Here is a 12685-nt window from a genome sequence, read left to right as displayed (position 1 = left end):
GAAAAGAAAATAGGTAACGATCTAGTCTTTACTAAGAATCCATAAGAATTCTCAAAGTATTAAGACTTTCATCGATCAAAAGAAAAAAAGGAGAAGAAGAAGATAAAAATGCATAAAGTAAAATCAACTCACACTATCATTAATATCATTCATCTAATATTATGGATTTGGTCCTTTCAAACCTATCAACATCCTAAATCCAATGATATTAATGAAGTGGAGGAAGTAGGAAGCCAAAACAAACATAAAAAGGCAAAAAACCACATTCTGCCAGCAGGAAATCGATTTACCTCTGTAGGAAATCAATTTCCTGAGTGCAGAGTTCAAATTTTTGAAAAAAAATAAGGTGGAAGTTGATTTCCTACAGAGGGAAATCGATTTCCTGCACGCAGCATTCAAAAAATCAGCATTAGGAGGCATAAAACTTGACTTAAGCAAACATACAAACACCTTATGATCACATATCCATTGGAGCACGAATTTTCCATCAATTCACCATCAAATAGGACCAATATAGCATCAAAGATGCATCACACACAAACACAAAAGAATCACATCATAATAGATGGAAAAAGATGAAGAAAATTACCAAATCTTGAACAAAACTTAGATCCACTTCAAGAATCACCAACACAAATCTTGATCTCTCAACAATTGAAGAAAAAAGAGTGAAATGGATGTGGTTTAGCTCAAAGTTTTGTGAGGTTCAAGATGTGACTCACAAACTTTATGAAAGAATAAGAGCTTTGGTGAATTTGGTAGGGATGAGGAGAGAAATTGCAAGGGGTTTTTTGGCTCTCAAAGCTTGTGAAATGAGAGAGTAGAGGTCTCTATTTATAGAATTGGAGCAAGAGTAGTGGCAAATTGGTCTTTTTGTGTTTGGTAATTAATTTGTGGTTAATTGGTATTTAAGTGGAATTTAAATGGTAAGAAATGGTAAAATGAGGTTTAAGTGAGTTTAATGAAGGGAATTAATTTTGATGAGGTGGCAAATTGGTAAAATGACAAAAATGATCAAATAAAATGTGATTGGTGCCAAAGTGGTGTCATGCTTCCCTCTTTTTTTTTTTCAAATTTCGTCCAGGGAAATCGATTTCCTATATGGGTAAATCGATTTCCATAGTGAAATTTTCAAAAATTCCTTTTCTTGCACTGTTTTGATTTTGCCCGATCTTTTTCCTGCAAAACACAAACAAAAGAGACAAAATACATATTTTTGGATTTTGGTTAGTATAAAACAAATAAAAAGCTAAAAGTGCTTGATGATTCCCCTCAAATAAATGATACCTCAAGATTGTGATCTTGATTGATGATTGAAATGCTAATGATGTATGATCTTAGGGTCAAAAATTGGGGTATGACAAGTACAAATTCTAACTTCAAGTAGAATCAATTATAGAGGCAGAATCAATTCTATCTTTCCCTTTTTATTATGCTAAACATAAATAAATAAATAAATTGAATTTTTTTAATGGAATGAAATGAAACACATAAAATTTAATCAACCAAAAACATCATTATTTTATGATTATTAAAAAGATATTCATAAATAATAAAAAATTATTTTTAAATATCAAAATTTCTATATTTCTCATGGGCCATCAGCAAAATATCTATTTTATTTTAATTAACAATTATCTTTATTTAAAACACAGAAATCTTATTCTCAATTACCAAAATTTATTATTTTCTCACGAGCCACTATCATACATATTTTATTTTAATTAACCATTATCTTTATTTGAGACACAACATTCTTATTTTCAAATATCATAATTTCTATTTTTGTCACGGGTCAATAACAACAAAATACCTATTTTATTTGAATTTACAAATGTCTTTATTTGAGACACAACATTCTTATTTTCAAATGTCAAAATTTCTATTTTTCTCACGGGTCAATAACAACAAAATACCTATTTTATTTGAATTAACAATTATCTTTAGTTGAGACATAAAATTCTTATTTTCAAATGTTAAAATTTTTATTTTTTTCACGGACCACTATCAACAAAATACATATTTTATTTTAATTAATAATTATTTTTATTTGAGATATAAAATTTTTATTTTTAAATGTCAAAATTAAATTAATATTATTATTATTACAATTTTATAATTAAAAAAATCATTTTAAATTTATACCTATGTCTAAATAAAATATATATCATATTAAATAAACCTACCCGTGTGAACGCACCGGTATCTTGCTAGTTTTTAAGAGTAAAAATATACCCGATATGTATTAATTATGATTTTGGAAATTGTTTATTAAATTTAATAAAAATTCATAATTAATAATTTTATTATTTTCTTCAATACACAAATTTTTATATGTGAATTGTTTAACATGTGCTCCAAAAGTATAAGTTAACATTACTTTTTATTTTAAAATAAAAGTTTTATTTATTTATTGTGTTCCTTTCTTGTTTAAGAAATTAATTTATAGTTGTATATTTTATTTATATTAAAAAATATATACTTGAAGTCGCGATTAATGATATTCAAAATAATAATTGATTATATTTGATAGATAATAGTAATTTTATTTATCAATCATATATTAATTATAATTAATTACATATTATAATTGAGCTAACATATAAAATACTAGTAGTAAATAATACTGGATACTTTATCAACAAAAAAAGAAAAATATTTTAGAGCAAAAAAGAAAAAGTAGGGGAAGAAAAGGAAAAAGAAGTTGAATGAAGAGGTTAAAAAGCGAGGCGGGCGGGATAGCCGGGTGGATTGTAATGCCAATTCAATGCAACTCATATCGTTGGCTGCCTTCCTCAAACACAAACAAACTATTATTATTCTCTCCCCTTCAAAAAATATATTACTAACAGAAACAAAATCCAAACACAACGGGAAATTGGCTGTTTTTGCGTTTATTCGCAATTCAACAAGCCTCTCCTCCTCCCCCCTCCTTCATTTTCTACACCTTCTTTAAGGTATTGCATTCTAAATCAGATCTGCGCCAACAACATTTCTTTTTTTTTTTTATATCTTTTTCTTTGTAAAATGAAAATTCTTCTTATTATTAAATTATAATTTTAAGTATTGCTTCAAATTTGCATGCAGGTGTAAATTTCAAAAATGGTAGTAACTGCTGCAACAGCCTCGTTTTTTCCTGTTACTTCATCCTCTGACATTTCTAGAAAACCCTCCAAACATGGAGCTACCTCTGTTAACTTTGGAGGATTCAAATCCAAACAAAGCTCTAATGGAATAAACCTTAAGGCAAATGCATCCTCTTCCAAAACCGTGTTTACTGCAACGCCCGTCAAGGTTGAAAATGATTCATCATCACAACAATATCACCAAAGGACGTTCATCAATCAGCTGCCTGATTGGAGCGTGCTCCTTGCTGCCGTTACAACAATATTCCTTGCTGCTGAAAAGCAGTGGACCACGCTTGATTGGAAGCCAAGGCGGCCCGATATGCTCGCTGACCCATTTGGCATAGGAAAAATTGTCAATGATGGTTTTGTGTTTCGACAAAGTTTTCCAATTAGATCCTATGAAATAGGTGCCGATAAAACCGCGTCTATAGAAACATTAATGAATCATTTGCAGGTATGCTTGTTCATGTGAGATTTTAAATGTGTTGTTTATGTAGATACAATTATCATGAATCGTCAAGCTTGTATATCAAATTTGCAATACTAAGAATAGCAGCTTCATATTTATTTTAGTTATTTGTTTTGATAACAGGAAACTGCACTTAATCATGTTAAGACTATTGGGCTTCTTGGGGATGGCTTTGGTTCTACACCGGAAATGTGCAAAAAGAACCTAATATGGGTTGTAACTCGAATGCAAATTGTGGTTGATCGTTACCCGGTGTGGTTAGTCAGTATGAACTCACCCTTTTAATTTATTTTGTGAGCTGTATAGATGTTCATGTCCTGCTTCTGCTTCTGTTTCTATTTCTATCTTGGTGATTTTTAATATATGAAAGACAAATGACGAATCCATAACTTGTAACTGAATTTGTTTTACTTCCGCGTTTCGTCTAAGAAATTAATTTGGGGGAGAGGAATATGGCACACTGATTGATATTACTATAATTGGTTGGAGTCACTGAATCAACCTTGTACAAATGCTTGGTAAGACTGCATATAGTAGATTTGGTATGGATTCGATCATTTTCTTGGATCCCACAGTATCAGGAGTTTTGTTACACAAGATGACCATTTCATGTTAAATTCTTCTGGGATGATAATAAGCTTTATACGTTATAAACGTTGGGGTTTACTTTGACTTTAGGCTGTTAACATGATATGAAATATAATATGATTTTAGTTATTAATTTATTTACCAACTTTTAAAAAATCTTTGTAGATTTCTTGAGTTAGCCTAACAACTATTATGTATAAAGCTATTTGGACTTTGCAAATTGCTTTGTTATGCTAGGAATAATATTTTGTATTTGTTCATCTGAAGTTGAGTGAATTTGTAATTTTTTTAGGGGTGATGTTGTTCAAGTAGACACTTGGGTTTCTGCATCTGGAAAGAATGGTATGCGTCGTGATTGGCTTGTGCGTGATACCAAAACAGGTGAAGTCATGACAAGGGCATCCAGGTAGAAGTCAATTCAAAAGGTTTCTCGGTCCTTTCTTCCATGGCCATTTGACCTTTGCTCTAGTAACATATGTAATTTCTGATCTGTTGGTTTTTGTTTGTGATGTTTTACAGTGTTTGGGTAATGATGAATAAGCTGACAAGGAAACTCTCTAAAATTCCAGAAGAAGCCAAAGAAGAAATAGAGCCTTATTTTGTTAATTCTAATTCAGTTCTGAATGAGGATAATAAAAAGCTAACTAAACTTGATGATACGGCTGAATATATTCGAACTGGTCTAAGTGTATGTGAACCTTTTTCCCAATTGTTAATATGATTGATTTAGTTTTTTTTTTTTTGTGAACATTTTCTAATTATGTTGTACAATTCATCTCTATTTTTAGCCCAGATGGAATGATCTAGATGTTAATCAGCATGTTAATAATGTGAAGTACATTGGATGGATTCTGGAGGTAAGTTTCTAATCTTCTAATCATATATAGTATTCTTTGTTTTTTCTTTATTGAATGGATTTATTAGTAGGGGTTATCTGATTCTGAATGATGTTCCAGCACAACTACTAACGTTGTGATGCGTGTAACATTAACCGTTGAAATGGCTAGCTTCATTATCGTATAAAATGAATTGGTCACTTTTGATTGGCGCAGAGTGCTCCGCAGCAAATTTTGGAGAGTCATGAGCTGCATTCAGTGAGTTTGGAGTACAGGAAGGAATGTGGGAGGAACAGTGTACTTGAGTCCTTGACTGATGTAACTGATGCTGACATTGGATTTGTTGAATGCAAACACTTGCTTCGACTGGAAGACGGTGCGGAGATTGTGAGGGGTCGGACTGAGTGGAGACCAAAAGCTGTCAACAATTTTGATGTTTTGAATCAGGTTCCATCACAGAGCATCTAAATGTTGAGTCACTGAACATGATTCCCCAGTTGCTATGTGTAGATTGGATTTCACCTTTTCTTGCTTTTGTGAGATCCTCATGTATTAAATGTATACTAATATATGTGCTAGTTAATTCAAGGGGTGAAAGAGGGAGAGGATAGTGAAATATCATTCTCATTCTCATTGTAATTAGCTCCTACTCTTCTCTCTCCCTCTCTTCCAATTCATATATGGTTATGCTACAACAAGGTGTCGGTAATATTATTTCATTGTTTCTTCAAAATGGCTAACCATGTATATTAAATTGGTTTCTGTCTTATTTTTCCATTGTAAGTTATTGTTTTTATTTGACAACTGTGACAGTATAATCTGTTAACCTTCAGTTGTCATACATTAACTACTTGAATAGGTTGGGAACTGGTACCAAATCATGAAAATATCAAAGATTATTTTAATCATATTGATATCTCATTACCATTTTATATAGGTTGGGAACTCGAGGTTTATCTTGCAAGTAGCTCCTTTCTTAGTATAGCTATTCAAATTTGAAACTTTTTTAACATAAAAGAGTTTGAAGGCCTTGATTATTTTTTTTTACTAATTTTTAAATTTAAACACATTTCATATGTTGTTCATTTTTAGTAACACAAACAACATTGATCTCATGGTTGTACAACAATTGTCTGACATACTTTATGAACATAACATTCATGTCAAAAGTTTTCAAATAGTCCAACAATGGTCAACTAATGGTAATACCCAAAAAGAATTATATGTGAACATAAACTCTTAAGAGAATTAAAAAGAAAAACAATGAGTATTAAACAACATTAACTCTTAAGTGTGAACATTGAACAGTCAAAAGACATGAATCTTGATAATTTATTGACAGCATTATGAACTAAATCAAGTAGGAGCATAAGGTCTCATAATCAGAATCAGATCTATGTCGAAAGAGAATCGATCAACAAGGCTTGTGTAAACTTGTTAGCAGCAGATTCAGGCAAGCAAATGCAAACAATCATAGAACCATTACTACAGTCACCTTCCCCTTCAGGTAAAAACACACAAACTTGAGGTGTAGGTGTTAAATCTATAGGACCAGCATAAATTGGCTGACCCCATCCAAAATCAGCACATTTATATATTGAAAATCTTGTCCATTGAGTTATTGTAAGCTTACCACCAAACTCAAGCTGCTTTGGCCTATCAACTTCAACATAATCAACTGTTGATCTCAAATATTCTTCTGTTACATTCTGTCTAGCTTCGCGAACCCAAAGGGTTGTCTCTGGTAATTTCCCATTCACAAGCTCAGAAACATTACTTGTTGTGCAAGCAATACAAACCACGTTACCATAAAAACCTTCCTTCAATGGTGGATTCTTAAGCTTCTGTCTAGCATTGACAGAAAATGTTAACCTTAATTGGTAATCTAAAGGCTTCACATCAAGAGCTTTAACCCATGATCTCCAAATATGTGCGGCCATTGCATCAAATGTAGTGCAACCTGCATCATCAAATGGTTGCGCAAGCGATTTCAATTGGTTTTGAAACTCGCGGTTGATCCTATAACATTTTTGAACCGGCTTTGTTTTCCATAGTTTCATTGTTAAATTTGATCTTTCATCAATTCTCATGAACTCCATATGTGGAAACTTCACTTCTGGTGGATCTCGTGGCTTGAAAACTTCTCTATTCCAACATGGTTCAGGTTCTGTCACCAATGTTCCGGTTTTAGCTGTTGCAGCCCATGCTCCTAGAAATTGCATGGCTCCCATTCCATCACAGATACAATGACAAAGGCGTAAACCGATGCTAAATCCACCACATGTGAAGAGTGTTACCTGGGCTATAACAAGTGGCATTTCCAACACTTTGTATTGTTCTTCATTGGGAAACTTGAAGATCAATGGTTCCCAACAAGGGTTTGGTGCTGCAAAATCACCTAGTTCAGATAAAGCTATGTTAGTTCTTGCTTCAACCATTAATGCTCCTTCTAGTTCTTGTCCGAAAAATACTTCCAGTTTACCATTTTTTGTTTCTCTTAACCTTCCTGAGAGAGGGTAGTAAGGAACCAAAACATCGGCTAGCGAACGTCGAAGTATTTCTGTGACAGGTTTATGGAAAGTCCCGCCCGAGCTGTCGGATTGATAAAAATATACGGTTGGTGTGAAGACGCGCGCCCCGATCATGTCATCGAGGTTTGAAAGGTATAAAGTATCACCTGGTTTAACAGGAATAGGCTTGGAGGGAGTAACGGGGAATTTGTTGATGATTGTGATAGGTATAGTCAAGGAATTGAGATGGAGTTCTTGAATCCATGGAGGAGCCATGAGAGATGAATGTGGTGAGGGTGTTGATTTGTGATGGTTGCATTTTGTAGAGACGTAATTTGATTAATCATGCAAAGATGGGGAAGGAAGATGCAAAGAGGATTGAGAGAGTGTAATAAAGGTTTGTAGGTTTGATGTTGGTGATGGATAAATATTATGATCCTTTATTTTATGATACAGTCATTACTACATGAATTCAATTAACTTGTTTTCGAGGGTTATATATGAACATTGCCCAAGTCCTAAGATAATTAAGTGATAAATATTTTAGTACTATTTCATTTCATATTTCATGGTTGTTCATTTCTTTTCACCCTCCAATTAATAAATATATATAGATTCAGGATTATCCTCATCATTTTATTTCATTTAAATATATTTTTAATTGATTTGAATATTTTATTCTTCAATCAACAATAAATATAATTTTGAGAACATAAATTTACTCTCTCTCTCTCTCTTAAAAAAGATAAGTTTGTTAATGTGAGAATGAATCATAGATAATAATATTTCTAAAAGAGTTCTTTGGCAACTTTGCCATTTGTCGCAAAACTAGCATGCTTACTATTTAAAAAGTTTCTATATTTAGATAAATTACTATTAATAGATTGTTATTATTAATACTTAATTTTAAATTTTGAATTTGAATTCTCAATTATTTATTATCAAATTATGAAATTTAATTTTACTAAATATATGATTTCTCGATAGATGTAATACACATATACACATATTTATTTATTTTATTTTATTTTGACAAAATAATAATTATAGTAAAATTATTATTGGGTATACACATTTTCAGTTTATTATTTTTAGTTAATAATCGATGTTGATGATAATATTAATCAATTAATCAGGAAAAATATTTCCAATTTATTTTAAATTATTTATAAATTTAATTTATCAATAATGAATATTATTAATAATATTAATTGACTAATATAATTATCAACTAATATAATTATCTTACATTTTCCATTTTATTTTAAATACTGTTAATTTAAATTTTAGTTTTTCAATCTATTTTACACCGATTGAGATACCTATTTTTGGGCCTTGAATATAGATGCTTTATGAATATTATTAATAATATTAATTGACTAATATAATTATCTTACATTTTCCAATTTATTTTAAATACTGTTAATTTAAATTTTAGTTTTTCAATCTATTTTACACGGATTGAGATACCTATTTTTAGACCTTGAAAATAGATGCTTTATGAATATTATTAATAATATTAATTGACTAATATAATTATCAACTAATATAATTATCTTACATTTTCCAATTTATTTTAAATACTGTTAATTTAAATTTTAGTTTATCAATTTATTTTACACCGATTGAGATACCTATTTTTGGGCCTTGAAAATAGATGCTTTATGAATATTATTAATAATATTAATTTACTAATATAATTATCAACTAACATAATTATCTTACATTTTCCAATTTATTTTAAATACTGTTAATTTAAATTTGTTTTTCAATTTATTTTACACCGATTGAGATACCTATTTTTGGGCCTTGAAAATAGATGCTTTATGAATATTATTAATAATATTAATTTACTAATATAATTATCAACTAACATAATTATCTTACATTTTCCAATTTATTTTAAATACTGTTAATTTAAATTTGTTTTTCAATTTATTTTACACCGATTGAGATACCTATTTTTGGGCCTTGAAAATAGATGCTTTATGAATATTATTAATAATATTAATTGACTAATATAATTATCAACTAATATAATTATCCCAATTTATTTTAAATACTGTTAATTTAAATTTTAGTTTTTCAATTTATTTTACACCGATTGAGATACCTATTTTTGGGCCTTGAAAATAGATGCTTTATGAATATTATTAATAATATTAATTGACTAATATAATTATCAACTAATATAATTATCTTACATTTTCCAATTTATTTTAAATACTGTTAATTTAAATTTTAGTTTTTCAATTTATTTTACACCCATTGAGATACCTATTTTTGGGCCTTGGAAATAGATATGCTTTAGCCTAATTATAACATTATACCATGCGTTTTTTGGGCTTTGCAGAATACAAATAAATTGGAACCTTTCCTTTGTTGAGAATTTCAATCGAACTATGCATTCCACGCTTTTATGCTTACAGCGGCTACCTTCAAGCATCATTGTAAATTGTTCTTCTCGAAGCAGCTTTCTAATTCCAATGACTCTGATCATCAATATTGTTACTTCCATCCAGATAACCATGTGAGTACATTTAATAACATCTCTTCCAATTCATATGATTTATGGTGTATAAATAGGTCAGATTCATTTTTTCCAAAACACGCCTTCTTTCAGTTCCTCTTCTGTTCTTCTACACTTAACGTTTATCGATTCTGTGTCAGGAATTTTTCATGGCTGCCGAAAAATACAACTATGTTAACGACATCACTCCTACCAAGGAATCCTGGGACATCGTTGTTCGAGTTGTTCGTTTATGGTTTGTACCAGATTTGAATTCCAAACAAAATTTCTATGCAATGGAAATGGTTTTGATGGATGAACATGTTGTTTTTTTGTTTGGTTTTATTAATCGTGATTCTTTATAATGTTATTCCTTATTCATTATAATATATGATGTCTTTTAGATTTTGATAATCTCTGTTTGTGAATTTAAAGGGCGACAAGATTCAGGCTTCGGTTAGGAAAGCCCTATTGTCACGATTTCAGTCTAAGCTGTGTATAATTTGAAATCCTTTGGTGTCGCCGCTAATTCTGGAGCTTATAGGACTACAAAGCACAAGTTCAAGTTGAATTTGCAGAGTGGGACGGTTGTTACAAAAGTTGAAACTGATATGATAACGGCCTCTCCTTATAGATTGGTTTCTTTTCCAAAAATTGTTGGGAAAATTGACATGGATTATTTGATCGGTAAAATCAGTTTTGTAACTCGATTTTGTTTATGTACTGGTCTTAATACTATGATACGAATTTATGATCTTATTTTTTTGATATTTTCCTTCTTAATAAATTCAAATAGATGTTGTGGCAATTGTATCATCTGTTGGACGTGAGAGGGTTTATGAAAGGAACCGTGTTACTACTAGGTTTAAGGTGATTGAGTTAGAAGCCAATGGGTAAGTTATTGTATATTATACTATACTTAAAATACTACAAATGAGCTTCCATATATGAATGTCATTAGGTGACTTCTCTCTTTAATTTTTATGCAGAATGAAACTTGACTGCACGCTTTTTGGAACTTATGTTGATGCCCTTGATGCGTTCCTCCAAACTGGATACACTGGAAAAGTTGTTGTGCTAGCTGAATATCTAAAGGTTAAGATGTATAATGGGAAAGTCCAATTGCAGAATGCAATGAACTGTACGAATCTAATGTTCAACCCAGAAATCCCTGAGGCAAATACTTTAAAACTCAGGTAAGTAGTTAACAAATATTGTTTCAATCCATTTATATTGTTTTTTATCATTCATTATTTATGGTTACTTTTGTTTCTTGCTTGTCAGTGATAACATTGGATCTCCTACTCAACCATTCAGTTATATGAAGGATGCTTCTGAGTTGAGTTTAGAAGAAGAATTCTTGAATTTGAGTCAACGAAAAACAATTGAGGAGTTAAAAGACATTCAAAATGTATTGTTTATTATATCTATCTTTTATATTTAGTTTTCTTAATTATTATGATTCAACTATTCTTATTCCATTATTGTGTGCGTAGGACATGGTTTGTGTAGTTCTAGGCACAATCAACCATGTTGTTGGTGGCAATGACTGGTGGTATGCCGCATGTGTCTGCAACAAGGGAGTTATTGCAGATTCGAAAAGATTTTTTTGCCCTAAATGTAACAAGCATATTTGGACTATTGTGCCAAGGTGATCATGATAAAGTGTTTCTATATTAAATTGGTTTTTAAGATTGTTTGTGTGTATTTCGTATATTCGTTATTTAATTTCATCACATTTTAATTTTATAGGTATCGTATCAGACTGAGAGTTATTGATGAAACTGATTCTGCAACTTTTGTGCTTTTTGACCGTGACTGTTATTCGCTGACAAGGAAAACATGTCTTGATTTGATCGAATAGATGGATAATGTTAGTGTTTTTCAAATATGCACCTTTTTGCTTTTTTTACTGTTATCTGATCTTTATTATTATAACATTCATTAGTAAATGTGATTTGTTTTTAAATTTTTTTGTATTAGGAACTTGAGCCAACTATTGTGCCTAGAATTATTTCTGGTTTTGTTGAACAAACTATGTTGTTTAAGATTGAGGTCAAGAATGATGACAATTCTGGTTTTGAAAAGTCGTTCCGTGTCAAAAAAGTTTGTGCTGATAAAGAAATTGTCAACAAATTCAAATTTGTTATGAAGGTACTTTTTACTATCTTATGATTTTGACACTTTTTGGCTGATACGACAATTGTATTCATATAAGTAATATAAGTAACAACTGTGTTGTTTTTTTTGTGTTGATTAGAATTCAACTGGTATTGAAGATGATTCGGCTGCCGGTGTTGATCAAAGATCTATGGATGTTGGGGTTGTTCATGATTTGAATTCCAAATTTCAAAACGCCATTGCTGATGATATGTGTGAAGACACTTCTTCAGTTTCCAAGCCTATTGGATGTGATGCTGCAGAATGCTCTCTTGTTAAAAGGGATTTTGTTGAAGTTTCTAATGAGGATGATGGGAGCAGTACGAGAATTACCAAAAATATAAAGATTGAGAAGGACTGGTTGACATGCTTCGTCTAATTTACGTTAAATTTTTCCTTAGTTATTTATTAAAACTTATGGCACTTTTCATGGCCTAAACTAATTCTACTTTGGATATTGGGGGCATGTGTTTAGCCCGATTATT

The 12685-nt window shown here is 30.7% G+C and overlaps 3 protein-coding genes across 3 annotated transcripts; 2 read left to right on the top strand and 1 right to left on the bottom strand.

Moving 5' to 3' along the window:
• Window positions 1–2770: 2770 nt before the first annotated feature.
• Window positions 2771–5929, top strand: LOC131599190 (palmitoyl-acyl carrier protein thioesterase, chloroplastic-like). Its single transcript, XM_058871640.1, has 7 exons — window positions 2771–2957; window positions 3088–3582; window positions 3721–3854; window positions 4478–4591; window positions 4705–4873; window positions 4974–5042; window positions 5238–5929. The coding sequence occupies exons 2-7, from the start codon at window positions 3103–3105 to the stop codon at window positions 5487–5489; spliced, it is 1218 nt and encodes a 405-aa protein (XP_058727623.1). The 5' UTR covers window positions 2771–2957; window positions 3088–3102; the 3' UTR covers window positions 5490–5929.
• A 486-nt stretch (window positions 5930–6415) lies between these two features.
• Window positions 6416–7923, bottom strand: LOC131597258 (omega-hydroxypalmitate O-feruloyl transferase-like). Its single transcript, XM_058869965.1, has 2 exons — window positions 7048–7923; window positions 6416–6981 (listed from the first exon to the last, which is right to left on the bottom strand). The coding sequence occupies exons 1-2, from the start codon at window positions 7805–7807 to the stop codon at window positions 6416–6418; spliced, it is 1326 nt and encodes a 441-aa protein (XP_058725948.1). The 5' UTR covers window positions 7808–7923.
• Window positions 7924–10651: 2728 nt separating this feature from the next.
• LOC131597257 (uncharacterized) lies at window positions 10652–11914 on the top strand. Its single transcript, XM_058869964.1, has 6 exons — window positions 10652–10727; window positions 10837–10933; window positions 11030–11236; window positions 11325–11451; window positions 11537–11691; window positions 11793–11914. Exons 1-6 carry the CDS (start codon window positions 10652–10654, stop codon window positions 11902–11904), a joined length of 774 nt encoding a protein of 257 aa, XP_058725947.1. The 3' UTR covers window positions 11905–11914.
• The last annotated feature ends 771 nt before the right edge of the window (window positions 11915–12685 follow it).

The sequence above is a fragment of the Vicia villosa genome, linkage group LG4 (genome assembly GCF_029867415.1).
Source record: "Vicia villosa cultivar HV-30 ecotype Madison, WI linkage group LG4, Vvil1.0, whole genome shotgun sequence".
NCBI classification, from domain to species: Eukaryota; Viridiplantae; Streptophyta; class Magnoliopsida; order Fabales; family Fabaceae; genus Vicia; species Vicia villosa.
The sequence above is the reverse complement of the archived record's forward strand: the minus strand, read 5'-3'. Positions and strand labels throughout refer to the sequence as shown.